The sequence below is a fragment of the Impatiens glandulifera genome, chromosome 2 (assembly GCF_907164915.1).
Source record: "Impatiens glandulifera chromosome 2, dImpGla2.1, whole genome shotgun sequence".
Classification (NCBI taxonomy): Eukaryota; Viridiplantae; Streptophyta; class Magnoliopsida; order Ericales; family Balsaminaceae; genus Impatiens; species Impatiens glandulifera.
The window spans coordinates 61054477-61070088 of record NC_061863.1 but is presented as its reverse complement, the minus strand read 5'-3'; the positions used below and the strand labels follow the sequence as shown (position 1 = coordinate 61070088).

At 32.3% G+C, this 15612-nt stretch overlaps 2 protein-coding genes across 2 annotated transcripts; both read right to left on the bottom strand.

The window, feature by feature from the left end:
* Nucleotides 1–674: 674 nt before the first annotated feature.
* Nucleotides 675–7796, bottom strand: LOC124925960 (protein POLLEN DEFECTIVE IN GUIDANCE 1). The gene is made up of 11 exons (XM_047466109.1): nt 6904–7796; nt 6484–6635; nt 5680–5783; nt 5155–5243; nt 4995–5068; nt 4552–4702; nt 4303–4470; nt 3849–3946; nt 3345–3467; nt 2349–2417; nt 675–1148 (listed from the first exon to the last, which is right to left on the bottom strand). The coding sequence occupies exons 1-11, from the start codon at nt 7589–7591 to the stop codon at nt 948–950; spliced, it is 1917 nt and encodes a 638-aa protein (XP_047322065.1). The 5' UTR covers nt 7592–7796; the 3' UTR covers nt 675–947.
* Nucleotides 7797–8977: 1181 nt separating this feature from the next.
* On the bottom strand, nt 8978–11909 carry LOC124926202 (receptor protein kinase TMK1-like). The gene is made up of 2 exons (XM_047466387.1): nt 9691–11909; nt 8978–9537 (listed from the first exon to the last, which is right to left on the bottom strand). Exons 1-2 carry the CDS (start codon nt 11882–11884, stop codon nt 9023–9025), a joined length of 2709 nt encoding a protein of 902 aa, XP_047322343.1. The 5' UTR covers nt 11885–11909; the 3' UTR covers nt 8978–9022.
* Between the last annotated feature and the right edge of the window lie 3703 nt (nt 11910–15612).

Below are 15612 nucleotides of genomic sequence, written 5' to 3'. Positions count from 1 at the left end.
AATCAAGACATACCTAAAACTCATCTTTAAGTAGTTGATGAATTATGTGTTTATCGAGCTTGAATAACGTAGCATAGAGAAAAACAATAAACTTATTCCGGTGAGAAACATTTTATGACAAAGACTGACTTGTAAACCGTTCTAATAATTAAAACAGTCTATGTAGAATCAGGGTGAGGACAAGAATAAATCAGAAACAGTAAAATCAATGTATGAAAAAACAAAAAATTGAATGCTACACTCATGGATCATTGAAGATGAGATAGAGATGATATACAAGATTTTAGAGAATTTTGTTTTTAGTTATACTTATTCATAAAAGATGTGCCCTTTTTAGTGAGAATCGAATTAGTGATATTTATCTTTTGAACACAACTTTTGCAAAACAATAATTATTGTTGGAAAATAATACCCTGTTATTAATAAAAACAACAGTAAAATAACTAAAAGAATTCAATTAAATTTAATATCTGTTTTGAGAATTAAACATTGAGCTGGAGCCTTAGGTGGTATCTTTCCATTTTCCATTTGAGCCAAAAATTGAAAGGAGATCCTCCCATTTGGTTCTCTTTGTTCTCCTCTTGAAGCAAGTTCCACTCCAGTGTCAACAAAATGAACCTTGTAAGAAAACCCTAACTTTTTAATCCTAAGTTTCTCCAATAAGATTCTTCCAATTGTACTAGTATGAAAAAGAAGGTACACTAATAAGAGAAATGACACAGGACACATGATTGTTGGTTGTTCTGATAATCGAAAAAAATATATATGGGAAGAGTCAAAAATGAGTTTTCACCAAGTAAGTAATGAATCAAGGTTTTTCCTATTTACTTTGGGTGTGACATTTTCATGAGCACAACCGACTTTAGCTTCTCCAGTTCAAGCCAACCGATCTTGTGCAGATAAAATTAAAAATGTGATTTGGGGGCGGGGCAGCGCTTAGTCGTCAGTCAGTCTGAGTGAAGTTTTCTCTTCTGGCACCTCTTTATGTACCATCTGGCATGTCTCTCAAGGCCCATGCCAATCATTATTTTAAGTGTCACAAGCATCACAAAAGTCATGCCAGATAAAATCAACATCCAAAATACCCTCCATGCAAACGGACCATAAGGAAGGTGAGCAGCATATACAGGACTTACCACTCTGATCACCTATCCACAAAAAATAACATAAAAAATCATTGAGAAATTCCCGCAACAGATGAAAAAACTATTGGGACTGATAAACGTAACAACAGTCAAGAAGCAGTTTCCATTATTTCTAGTAGCACAAACAAATGAGCATCTAGATATACAAAGAAAAGAGATTGCATCATATTGGAAATCATAAAAGAACATCTACAAGTATATAGGTGCATATAGAATAATCTTGTCTTCTGAAGACTTGTTTAGATCAGGGCTTGTTTAGATCAGTGGTAGAACTCGTGACTAAAATGGCCACAAGGTCAAGGGTTCAAGACTTTATGATCATTTTAAAAATAAATAATAATCCTGTCTTCTCTACAAATTTGTAGAGATGTACTGAAGTTTGGAATTTGATCCATAAATTACATATTCAGCAACAAAAAAAATATTAGATCCATGTCCATCTTTTATTATGATCTTAGACAATTTTACCTTATTTCCAAATTGCACACCATCAATCACTGAAATTATCTATTTAATCTGTGAGTTTTTTAGCCAGATTACTTATCTAGTTTTACTATGAATAGAGAGGATCAAGGGCTTCTTCCTACACAAGTTCGCTTCAATCCAGAAAGGAGGAATTTGCACAGGATGTGAATTTTTTAGTTGATGGGAATCTAACTTTTCCTTTTATTGTTTATGTCTTTCTACTTTTTTTTGTCTTTCCTTTGACTGTAAAACAAAGGCACTTAGCATTCAAAAATCTTATCAATTAAAATTTACCTCCTTTACAAAAAAGAAGAAGACGAGACCAATAGCTAACCCAACAAGTACTCATTGGAAAAATAAGAACAATGATGTGCAATATTAAGTTCTCACATATTCAATAGGATTAAGATTAGTCTCACATGTTCAAAATATAAATAAATTTTGCTCCAAGACACTAAATTTTCTTAGTGCATTTTTTGAAGAAAACAAAGTATTATTCACATGTATGTATTAGATACCGCAGGGTGACAGAATTAATATGGTACTAATGATATAATTTTATTTTTGGGTAAGAGATGTCGATGTTCAAAACAACATGAAATCTCAGGAAAACCAGCAACTTATCGTAATTCAGCTGTGATATTTGCATCTTAAGAATTGTACAAGATTTTCCAACATAATTAGGATATGTAAATAAAACCAATAATATGCCAGGAAATGAGTAGCACTTTTTCTTACCACGCAAGCGGGTGCCAGTGGTATAAAGGTGAGACTTCTCTTCTCATTTTCCGCTGGAATGTTTAGAGTCTGTCAAAGATAAAGACAAAAATAGAAATTCATTTCAAATAATATAGTTGGGAACTAAACTTCCAAGGAAGATATGCTACCAAGAATGATAAATTGTGATTCACTTAACTCCTAAAAGAAAATTGAAATAGGTCCTCAATTTTTGTGAATACTAACGACTAAGCCCATTTTGCATGTAAAGCATGGATAGACAGAACTACATTCCCGGACTAATGAGTTAATATAACATGTTCATGGATTTGATTATGAATATTATTGTTAAATGAAAGGCTGCATTAGAAAAAATGGTAAAAGGAAGCAATAGGATTGCTATAAACCATAATTTGCTTCCATAAAACCATGTTCCAATTAGGAGAAACCTGCCGTTTTCACACACACACACAAAAGGAGAAACCTTCCTACAATATTCGGCTTACCACAAACCCACAAGGGAAGCTCAAGTGGCAAGAGTCGGTGCCTAAGAGACCAAATGTCACGGGTTCAATTCCTACTTGCAACGCCTTAAGTTGAAGTGGAAGTCATGACTGTGGGGGGTCAAGCTAACTTCCAACATTCAAAAGAAAAAGTATTCGGTTTACCACTGAAGAATCACTACTTAATGATTGTGTTGGCTAGAATCTGTAAAATCACTGATATTGTAAATTCTCCTCTCCTTCACTCATCTGCTTCAGATTTTCCAAATGTTGCAATGCTCGTGAGCTTAGTGTCAATGGCTTTTATTTCACCCTAACCCTACACTGTTACAAATTATTCCTACACAAATAAGTTATTCCACTTCTTAATTTCTCATAAACAATTTCACTTTTACTAATGCCATGTTTGGAAGGGAAACACATAAATTAACATTTCTTAATGAAATGTAAGTAGCTGGTGCTAAGAAGTTATACTTGTCTGTTGACTACAAGGACAAAAGGTGTCAGGATGTACCTGTTTACATAGATCTTCAAGAAACTCCGAATATGTAATGGGCTTGATATCATTGAATTTAGCAATAAAAGAATGTTTTATTATATCAATAATCACCTCACAGAAATAAACCGTTAGAGCATTCTGCAAAATTCAAACTTACAATTAAAGAGAGGACAATTAACAGTTACTTACTCCTTCCATTCCATTTAATGTGTCCTATCATGTGTGGTTTGATTATTGGAATAAGAAAATGTAATTGCCTTTGGCAGGGGAAAAAAGTGATAATCTATAAGTGTTTAGAATTATTTAAGCAAATGAAGCATCGTAAGATAAAACTATCATGATTCAACTCATGGGTAGTTTCTGATTTTGTGCTGTCTAATTAGCAGCAAATATAAGTTTGAAGTTATAGAGAAAAAACAAAATGGGACTTGGGACACATATAAAGCCAATCAGTTTCCTTCTTCTATTCCAGGTATTATGTTTAACATTCCAGTTTCAGGATATTTTGATGACACTTACAGAAACGAAAGTTTCAAACCAGGGGCCCTCAGCTTCCAGGATATTCTGAGCCAACACAAATAACAAAAATGCCAAAATGTGGAACCTCTCCACTGAATCTGAAATAAAGAACAATCAAACTTTCAGGGGCAATTTTGGCCATTCAAAGCAATCACAAGTAGTTAAATTGACATAAATACATTGTACGACAAGTAGAATAAAGCAAACAACTGAAAATATATCAAAGGAAAGGAGACAAGATAAAACAAAACCAAAACTAAGGCATGGTCCAACAGATGCAGTTGTTTTTCCAGAAAATAAAGCATACAACTGTGGTAACATCAAAACTATCATAAACTAGAGTAGTCCAAATTCATATCTAATTACTTTGACAATTGCTAGTGATATAAACTTCAAAATTGAACAGTTGGATAAGATTGACAACTACAACCCACTTGATAATAAAATCACTCACCATAATAGACCATGCTCTGAATATTATCCTTGCTAAAACGTTTAAACACATTACTTTTTATCTCAGCAAAATTGTTGGACACCAGCAAAGCTAGCAAGGCATTATTGTGAGCTACAATACAGGTTGACAATGTAATGGCCTGAGCTAATAAAATAAAAGAATGAACAAGTACAAATAGTTAAGGAACCAAAATGCAATAAGAGCTAAGAGTGCATTAAGGAAGAATAATTTAGCAATGGATAAGGATATTAGAAGAGAGCAAAGTTAGTGTCTCATCGAGGATGAATCTCCATGTCCAGTAGCCCATGTTTTCTGAAGGGCAGTTTGCCAGTCCTTCCGCAGAATTAAACAATGTTTGCAGAACCTCTCCCCCAAAACTTTGACATAATTTATCAAAAATCTGTCAGAAAAAGAAGAAAGAGATATACCTTATTTCAGTATAGAAGCATTAACCAATGGAGCACCATGGACACTAATTAAAGCATTACAGCGCGAATCTCGGGCATGTGAGTCAACTGAGTCAGTTGACTGATCAAATAAAAGGGAGGTTCGTCCTCATTATTAACCAAACACAAATCATTTTCACGCCATGTGATGTAACCCATCTTACTGTGATAAATTTTGGGAGATTTGCAGGCTGAATATTTGTCATAAGACTTTCCAACTATTTCAGTCTGACTATATTATCTCACCTCTAAAATATTGTAAACAACATAAAGTTTGACTGTTCCTTGACCACGGATCATGTGATATATCAGGCTGATATCTGAGGAAAGAATATCAACAAAAAAAAAGCTAGTTTGATAAGGAAAGTATAAAAAATCAGGGATAATGATGCTAGCATTTCCATACCTGTCTGCTGTAAAAGACCAACTCCACAAACAAGTGCAATAAAACAACCAAAATCTGATAGCTCTGCCACAGAAGGCCTCTCGAACTTCCTGTAACCAACTGAGCCATTAAAAACCAATCCCCAAAGTGAAATCCATCAAGGTATTCAAAGCCCATAATCACATATAAAAAAAGCACTTAATACTTCATAAATCACTTCTCCCACTGATGTAGGACACTGCAATGTTAACAAGCAAAGCCAACAAGGTTGACAAGCTACATGTAAGGTAAAACTGTGTCATACTTGAAAAAAAAGTGCCAGAAAAACAACAGATCAAACCTTAATTTGAATAATATAATTCAACACCCATACCTAAGAGAGAAAACTCTAAAATCATACACTTATAAACTACTTAAATAACTTCTCCACTGATGTAGGACACTACAATGTTAACAAGCAAAGACAACAAGGTTCACAAGCTTCATGTAATGTAAAACTGTGTCATATTTTTAAAAAAAGTTCGCCAGAGAAACAACAGATCAAACCTTAATTTAAAAAATCTCCAGAAGCTCACAAGCATCCTTATAGGCATGATTGTCAACAAAGACAAAAAAGAATCCAAGCAGACAAGGAAGCCAAAATCTATAAGCTGCAAAACATTACCAAGTTAAGAATGTAACAATGGATTAGTAATGGTGCAATAGGTAAATACTCAATCCCCTAAACCCTAATACTGCAATACTGCAATACCACGTTTTCACAAAACATGTGTCGGGTCATGCACATTTATCATCATGAAAGTCAAATGTAGCTCCCCCCAAACTAAGGCTGGTACAAATAAGATGGATCATGATATAGAATCAAATAATTAAAATAGCCCATGCTAAGGTTTTCGCTTTGTTTAGTTGCCACCATAATTTTCTTTGAAGAACACATTTTAATGCGCCTACCTAGGTAGAGGAGAGCAAGATTTTGAATTTAATGATAGATTTGACACCCAGTTAATGGGCTAAACAAAGGGAAATTATGATTCTTCTTTGTAACAAATATATTATATTTCAATAATTTCAAATGATTTTGTATCATATCAATTTCACATCAATCACTTCAAATCAATTTTCTATTAGACCAATCTGCTATGCACTCACCAAACAGACCTAGCACTAGTAGTTGCTGAGCTGCCACAATTGTAGCTCAAATCATATTTTCCGCGGAATAATTCGCCCACTACCACTACTATTCCCCAAAAAAAACATGCCATAAGCACATAAGCTAACAAATGGTTGACTGACTTATATTACTATGATTTTCTCTTGGTAAGAACACTTTAAACTCTCCACAAATATTACCAGTTCACATCGCCATGGCAACCGAAACATTGTATCATATACTCTTTCTCGTTCTTTATCATTGCCAGAAGTTGTTGTGCTCCTTAATGAATTTCCACCAGACATTTCTTCCATGAAGTACTTCAGTGGTGATTTCTCCACTAATGGTGAATCTGAAAGCAAAATTAACTGTAATAAGAACAATACACATCAAAGAAACAGCCACACTAGATGTTTTGATAATTTTTTTCTTCTTTTGTCCAATTTGTCTTGTTTTTGTTTGTCCTCATTTCAATCTTACCTAATAATAACACTTTTTTTTTCTCCAGGAAATATTTTAGACATCTTGAGGTACACAATAGATAGATAGATAGATAGATAGAGTAAACCAATAAAAACAGGTGATAAAATTTAAAAGCAATAATAATTTGATTGACTCACAGTTTGCATCTTGTTCCAGCAGTTTCTTCCAATCAAGTGATTCTGAAGTATCTAACTTCCTAGTTGGACCATTGTGTTCAGATTGAAGTTTACTTGATAAAAGATTGTCTTGGTCTTCCTCAGCACCAGTGCCGCTCTCTTGTGACAGAGGCACATTCTGATCATCATCCTGTGTTCCTAAAACCTCGCCGTTCCAAATTGCAGACACATTCCTCTGCCTCAGCTCCGCAACCATGTAGCCATCAGAATTTTGCAAATTCTGATGCCCTGATACTTCTCCAAGTGAATGCAGTGATGAAGAAGAACCGTTCTCCTCTGGTATACAAATTTGATCGCAGACAACTGTGGAGACCCTGCAATTTCTCCAACTCTCTTCCAGTCCTGTACAGTTGCCGTTCTCCAAGGCAGCGAGTTTCTGTTGAACAGAGTGACTCAAATCTAAGCTAGTTTGGTCTATTGAATCCTCTGAAATCGCAGAATCAAAGAAATTCTTCTTCTTCTTGTTCCTCGAATATTTGTTCTTGCGTTTTCGTTGAGTGGGCTTGGATTCAGACGCCAGTGAGTCGACATTTACCTGAATGGAAGGATCGGAATTGGATCTGTGGAAAATGGTTTCTTCATCGAGACCGGAGGTATTGGTGCTGAGAATTTCGAATGATAGCTTCCGCCCTCGGATACCGGGAGCCATTACTGAATTTTGGTGAAGAAATAGGACTGATTTGCAAGTAATTTTGATGAAATCAGTTGCAAGTGTTTATTAGGGTTTCTTACAAGGACTGAAGTCCACGTTGGAATTTTAGCGGGAGCGGAGGGGCTTGCTTGGTCTCCGGCGAGCTTCAAACCCCGCTGCTTGTGGAGCTTCAGAGTTAGCGTCTTTCAGAAATGAAACAAAGGTTGTCTTTTAAACATTGCCATTTTAAATCAATTTGAGTTTCTAATTTCAATATGGAGGGGTTTTTTCACAATAATCATCATGATCTTGTTGAAAATGGTTTTAAATTAATTGGGTATTTAGTTTTTTAATTATAATTTAAAATGTGTAATTTTTAGATTTATTTGATATAAATGTTATTTTTTAATCATAATTTATATGTAATTTTTAGATTCATTTCATAATTATTTGATTTTTATATTCATTTCTCAATCATTATTTTTTATTTTTAAATTATTATTCACTTGATTTTATTAATTCCCTATACAAACATAATAATTATTAAAATTTCAAATAGACTTATATAATATTGGTTTGTTTAAACATTTTATTTTATCAAATAATATTATAAAAAAATCGAACTCAAGTGAATGGTTTATATCTAAACAATTAAATATCAGAGGTAATATTGTGTTAAAACAATTTAAATTGAAGTAGAAATAATGAATTTTGAACAATACTAATTTATTTTCTTCAAAAATAAATTATAATAGATAGAAAACCAAATATTAGATATTTGTTATATCAACGTCATAAATAATATTTTTATTTGCAAAAAATAATCTTAATAAAAATATCAATTATATAATCTTCAAAATAAATTAATAAAAGTAAAATTTATGTTTACAAAAATATGAATATCTTAGTCACAAATTTAGTGGCAAGATCAAATTGTAATTTCAATCATTTAGACATTTACATCAGATGTTTTTAGCTAGACCATCCCAGCATAATTTCACAAAGGGCAGTCAAAATTCTTAAAAATAATAGTTTTGATTTATTTTTTTGGATTGAAAAAATATAAGAATAGTTAAATGGGATTGAGTAATTAATTTTATAAAAGAAAAAAATAATTCTAATAAATTTATTATCTATGGAATAAAAAGATAAATTACAAAATTGACATACTAATTAGATAAAATGACCCAAATAATTTTTATATTTTAAAATGTTGAAATTAAAGAGAAATTTAGTAGGAAGTGATGATTAATGGCAGGACAAGCAATCTCTTAATTCCTTTTTTACTATGAAAATCATCATAAAGGCCATCAAGTATTAGCAGTAAGTAACTCCTAATTAGGATAGGAAATAAAATGAATTTCAACAAACCAAATCAATCAAATGACCATAATAAGGTCTCCAAACTACTAATCTGGTGCAACAATAGCTCTTAATAATGTCAAAATCTCAAAGCCCAGATGATGATGATGCTGCTCTAGTATGTATTATGTTGGTTTGGGTATTATCATAACCATGAAGGAGTCGCGAAAGCTCAGCGCTCGGCATTCCTTCATACGCTTGCCAATTCAATAATTCCTCAGACAATGACCTGCCACCAAAATTGATACCAAAATTGTCGTTTTGATCATTATTTATTGTTGGTTTCCACTGCTCTGCAAGAGACGAAAGCACATTGACTACGTGACTCATTTCTGGCCTTCGGTAGGGATCCCTTGAAGAGCAGTGCCCTGCTAGCTCGGCCACAATGCTGATGTTGGAAAGTGTCTCATCATCCTGGTTAAGATCAATTGTTGGGTCTATAGCCTTCACGAAGGTGTCCTTGTTTGCTAACAGTTTATCAAACCAGTGGACTAGTTGTGCCTCATGCCTTGTATTGTCCAATGCCATCTGCCCCATTATAAGTTCCATCAGAATCACTCCAAAGCTGTATACATCTACTTTCGTTGTTATTCTTCCAGTTGCTGTTGTGTAATCACAAGTGAACAAAAACGCAACATCAAAACTAATGTCTTTTTAACCAAATAACAGATTATCTTGAAATAACCCAAGATCAAACATTTTAAATATTCAACAGAGATTATTAAAGAGAAAAAACAAGATCAAATAAGCTCTACCTGCATATTCTGGTGCAAGGTATCCAAAAGTTCCAGCGAGTTTAGTAGCAAGAGAAGCCATTTTATCTGGAGCATTTCGAACAAGGCCAAAATCAGAAACTTTGGCTCTCATATCAACCCCTAAGAGAATGTTTGACGGTTTAAGATCTCTATGAATGAAGCTCTGTCGAGCTAGGCCGTGCAGATATTCAACGCCTCTGGCCACATCGAGAGCAATGATCAGTCGTCTTGACCACCCAAGAGGTTCCACCCCTTCCTCTTTCCAGTTGAAAAGGTACTTGCTAAGGGGCCCCTTATCCATGTATTCGTAAACAAGCAGCCTCTCATTTCCTTCCAAACAATATCCTAGAAGACTAACCAAGTGTCTGTGCCTGACCTTGGTAAGAACAGCAATCTCAGATTTGAACTCGTCGAACCCCTTCTCCCCCATAACTCCAGATTCCATCCTTTTGACTGCAATATTTGTCCCATCATTAAGTACCCCTTTGTAAACAGTTCCAAACCCACCTCTCCCTAGTATATTTTCCTGGCTGAAATTGTTTGTCATTCTTCTTAATTCGCCAATTGACATGGTTCCAATGTCAATGTGAATCTTACTCGGTCCACTGTTCGCGAGAGTAATCTCCATACCATTATCATTTGGACTCTGAACTCTATTGGACCGTTTCTGTTTAGACTTGTATACACAGAACACTCCAGCAACAATCAATAATAAAACAGCAATTACTAATCCGACAACTAACCAGACCAAAGAAGTCTTGCTTGTTGCATCACTACTGGAGGGTGGTTTCCCACTTGGGGTAGGACTTGCATCATTCCCTATATCAGGATTACCATCCCGTTTAACAACAACGTTGCTTCTAAAAGGTGGAACAAGGCCATGCAAGTTATTGTTGGAAAGATCCAAGTATTTTAGGTTAGGCAAAGTAGCGAGCTCAACTGGAATGGTACCGCTGAGATTATTATTGGAAAGAATCAATCTCTGCAAGGAATGAATCAATGAGAAATTTGAAGATATGGTACCAATAAGACCCATTTTCTGAAAATTGACGACGGTGATATTAACATTTAAGCATGTAAGTCCTGCCCAGGACTTACAAGGATCATTTCCCTTCCAGCTCGACGCAAATACAACTGGATAGCCTACAGATTTTGCAATTGAAAGCAATGTATCTACAATTGGATCGCAAGAAGATTCAAGATCATCCAAACAGAAACTATTGGTGTTCTTTACCAAATCAAGAGCAACTTTGGGATTGAACATTGGCCTTGGACCTTGTAACATATTATTGGTCAAGTTCACAACCTTGAGCGATTGAAGATTTACCAGAGAATCAGGAACCAGACCTGTTAATCTATTGTCCCTAAGACTGAGATCCTGCAAACTATTTAACTGAGAAAAATCTGGCAATGGACCTGAGAATGAATTACCATGCAACCAAACCTGAGTCAGTTGAGTCATGTTCTGCAGCACAGAGAGGGAGCCATTTAGTGGAGAACTTCCTCGTTGACTATTCAACCACAGGTTCTGAATGTAAGAATGGGAGAAATTTCTTGGTAGTTCGCCGGATAGACTGTTGAAGGACAACCGAAGGTCCGTGAGGACCGGGAATGTGACTCCGCCAAAAAAATCGGGAATATTTCCTACAATGTTTGCAGAGATTGCAGAGAAAAGCTTTAAAGATGAAGCAACGCTGAGGCTTTCTGGAATTTGCCACGCAGAGAAGGGATTATAGTCGAGGTATACAAATTGTAGCGAAGACATTCCAGAGAAGAAGTCTGACGGAATGGAGGAGAAATTGTTGTTGTTGAGTAAAAGATTCTGAAGCGATGAAAGTCCGGCGAGACTCGGTAGAGGACCGGTGAGCTCGTTGTCCCTGACTTCGAATCGCTGCAATGCGGTGAGTTTAGAAAGACTGGAAGGGAGAGAGCCTTTGAGTTCTCGTTTACCAATTTGGATGCTGATAACTCGTTTATCATTGGAACAACTGACTAGAGCCCATTTGCATGGGTCTGAGTCGGTCCATGTAAGCGATCCTGACAAGCCGAGGCTGGTTTTCAGGTCCTGCATTACATCGGCATCACTCGCACTGGACTGACAAGTAACTCGAATGCATGATGATAATAATAGTAAAATCTGTAGCGTTAGAAACAAGAAGAAGTAAACCCTAGAAGCAGGGTGGCGCCTCAGCATTCTTGATAAGGAAATCGATCGGCTTACAAGGGGAAGAAAAGATGAAATGATTCGCAAAGAAAGGAGTTTCATGAATTCTTCTTCCTGTCAGCTTCGTTGCTAATAGATCGGTGAAAGAATAATGAGGATTTCGACATGGAATTGCTGCATTTGCAGAGAGAGAGAGAGAGAGCGATGAAGACGAAGGTATACGAAAGCGTGTATAAGTGAGGATTATTGTGAGTTTCTTTATTTATTACGGTTACGATTATAGAGAGAGAAGGGAGGGAAAAAATGGAAATTTGATGTGTACACGCCTAACTGGCGTTTTGCCTGGTCCCACTCATTTTAGTCCTAAAAAAGTCAAATTCAATATTAACAACCACTTTTAGTTAATTTTTCATTTATTACCCAAAATAATTACTTTTTATATTTTAAACATATTTATATAAAATATTATATTTGAAAAAATATATATAAAACTTACCAAATATTTGATAGCACTTCATTTAATATTAGATATTAATATATTATAATAGACTATTATGATTGAATATAAAAGTTATTTAACCAGCAATCAACAAAAATTTAAGGAATTTGAAAACAAACTATCCACAATTGTTGAAGAGGTCTTGACTCTTCACCATCATGTGAAAAAATAACTCATGAATCTCATAGAAGATTTACCTTGGAAAGATTGAGATTTTAAAGTATACTAATTATATTAATTTAAGACCTAATTAAGTATTAAAGTTAATTTTTAACTTTATATTTTTTTTTCAAACTTATACTTTTAATTAAAAACTATTATTTTATCAAAAAAATTTATTTATATATATATATATATATATATATATATATATATATATATAAAATGATGCTTAAACTTTAAAGTGTCCGGATTGTCGGGTCGAGAGCCGTGGTTAATTTTGATATATATGTGAGAGTAAATAAATATTTGGGTTGGATTGTGGTTTGACTGTCCCATAAACTTAAAACGGTTAAAAATAAAATTAAAAATATTATTTGTATGGTTCAAACTTGCAACTTAACAAAAACAAGTACAAATTTTTAACCAACTAGGCTAATAACACATTATATTTTAAATTTAACATCAAATTTGATGAATGCGGGGACATTTTAACAATAAAAGTTCAACTTTTTAACTAACTAATCTCTATATATATAATGATGTTTATTTTTAAAGTGTCCGGATTGCCGGGTCGAGAGCTGTGGTTAATTTGGATATATATGTGAGAGTAATTAAATACTTGGGTTGGATTTTGGGTTCACACCGCCCATAAATTTAAAACGGTTAAAAATAAAATTAAAAATGCTATAGGTATGGTTTAAAGTTACAACATAACAAAATAAGTCAACCCTTTAACCAGGCTAATAACACTTTATATTTTAAATTCAACACCAAATTTGATGAACGCGGTGGTTCATCAATAGTTTTTAATCGATGATAATTCTTTTTTGACTCCGTACTATAGATTTCACTATTATTAGTGAGCAATAATAAAAGAATTCCGTCATATTTATAGAGATAGGGAACATAATTAATATGTATATAGTAAGTCTCGTCTATGCTACTTTAATGGTAGTCTTTACATTTTTCCTTAAACTCGTAATATAGGGAAGAAGTGGACTTTAGAGGTCAAACTAAATGAGTTGAAGAATCAAACTGTATCAATTGTTTTAGAGATCGTTCTGCAATGTGATAATAAATGGATACTTGAGTCGGATTGTGGGTTGCCTCGCCCATAAACTTAAAATGGTTAAAAATAAAATTAAAGATGTTACCACATTTTTACCATAATATTTTTTTCACAATTTTTTATATTAGTACTTGTACAAATGCATAGGATATATGCTAGTAATTATTAATAAGATCTCGTTGAAAAATCTATTTTATTTGATACAAATAATAATTATATGTATTATTGTGTAAATTTATTATTTTATTTAATAAATTTCTTTCTTTCTAAATCACTATTAAAATTTAATTTTAAACTATTGTAAATTTTAACAAATATATTTTTTGGGAATTAATTCAAAAGAAACAAAATGTATAAAAAAAACAACAGATTGGGTATACGAAATCAAAAGAATTACCTTGGAAAAAAATTGAGTTCTAAATAGTCTTTATGCTTATACATTTTCCCCCTTATGCTTATACTAATATTAACTTAAGACTTAATTAAGTATTAAAGTTAGTAACTTTTCAACTTAAAAAATTATAAAATTTATATTTGTAATTTAAAAAATATTATATTATGGTTGATCTCATTTAAAATCTTTAAAGTTAAAATTTATAAGTATTCTTTTAGTTTAGAATAAGATTTGTTATGAATAATGATCCAGATTATAGAATGAATTTTTCATATTGATGCAAATAATATTTTTTGAATAATTTTGTTACACTTTTGTTCTATTTAATAAAAAAAAACATTTGTCTAAATTATTCTTAATTTTTTTTTAATTATTGTGAATTTTAGTAAATATAATAAATATATTTGTGAATTATAATTCAAAAGGAAAAAAGTATAAAAAATAGTTCATTGTGTATACGAAATCAATAGATTAATAATAGTCATATTAATTTTCTTTCTCAAACGTTACACTGGTATATAAATAGTGTAAATAAAAGATTGATAAAATGCATAACCTCTTATTATGAATTAAACAATCAGAAAAATGTCAATTTAACTGTGAAATACTTTGGATTGATATTTATATATGTATATATTAATTTGAATGGTGTACTTAACCGTATTGTCCTATAAAATTATGAACTATGAGTCATTAAAATTGAAATGATATACTATATTTATTTACAAATGTGATTTAAAGTGTCAAATAAACTAATATGGAATTTCATGTTTTGATTAGAGAAGGAGAGAAAGAAGTGAAATATTATGCTTCTATTAAAGGAGAGAAAGAAGTTAATTAAATTAACTTCTATGTTTAAATTTAGGATAAAATGACAATTTATAATTCATTCCAATTTAATTTGAATTATTCCGTTTATGACCTTTTTTTTCTTCTTCTTGTTTGATTGATAGTTGATCGAAATGAAGTAGAGATGATATTTGTGTCTCCAATTACTTAGCTCTGAATACTAATAAATACAATTAAATAAATATTTTTTTTAAATGTTAATGTTTTAACAAAGGAAAAAAATAAAAAAATAATAAACTACAACCGGAGAATGTTAAATGTCAATAAATTCGAAAAACTTACATCTCGTACCAATTTTCTTTGAGACTTCTTTGGTTAGATTGTATCCTAATTTTTCTTTTTGAACTCTTATATTTCTTTATTTATTTACATTAAGAAGAAAATTGGTTTCCGCAATGTTGTTGGTAAAGATATAGTTAGTCAATTATATTTGTTGGATCAAAATTAAAAAATAAACACAATTAAATATATGATTTATTTATTTTTATATATTTTATAAGAGTTAATATAAATTTATAATATATTATCCTCTTTATATTATATTAAAATTAAAATTTTATAGTATTTTTTTTAACATATTGTATAAACTTAAGGAAAACAACTAGTTCAATTGTCTTTTAAGATATATCTTTTATATTTCTCACAAACAAAGAAAAATATAGTTCAATTATCTTTTTATATAAAAATGATAAATAATTTATAATTTGAATATATTTTATTCAATTTTTAAAAAAATATCTCTATATTATATTAATATTATTCCAGCTATTAAATAATTTATGTCA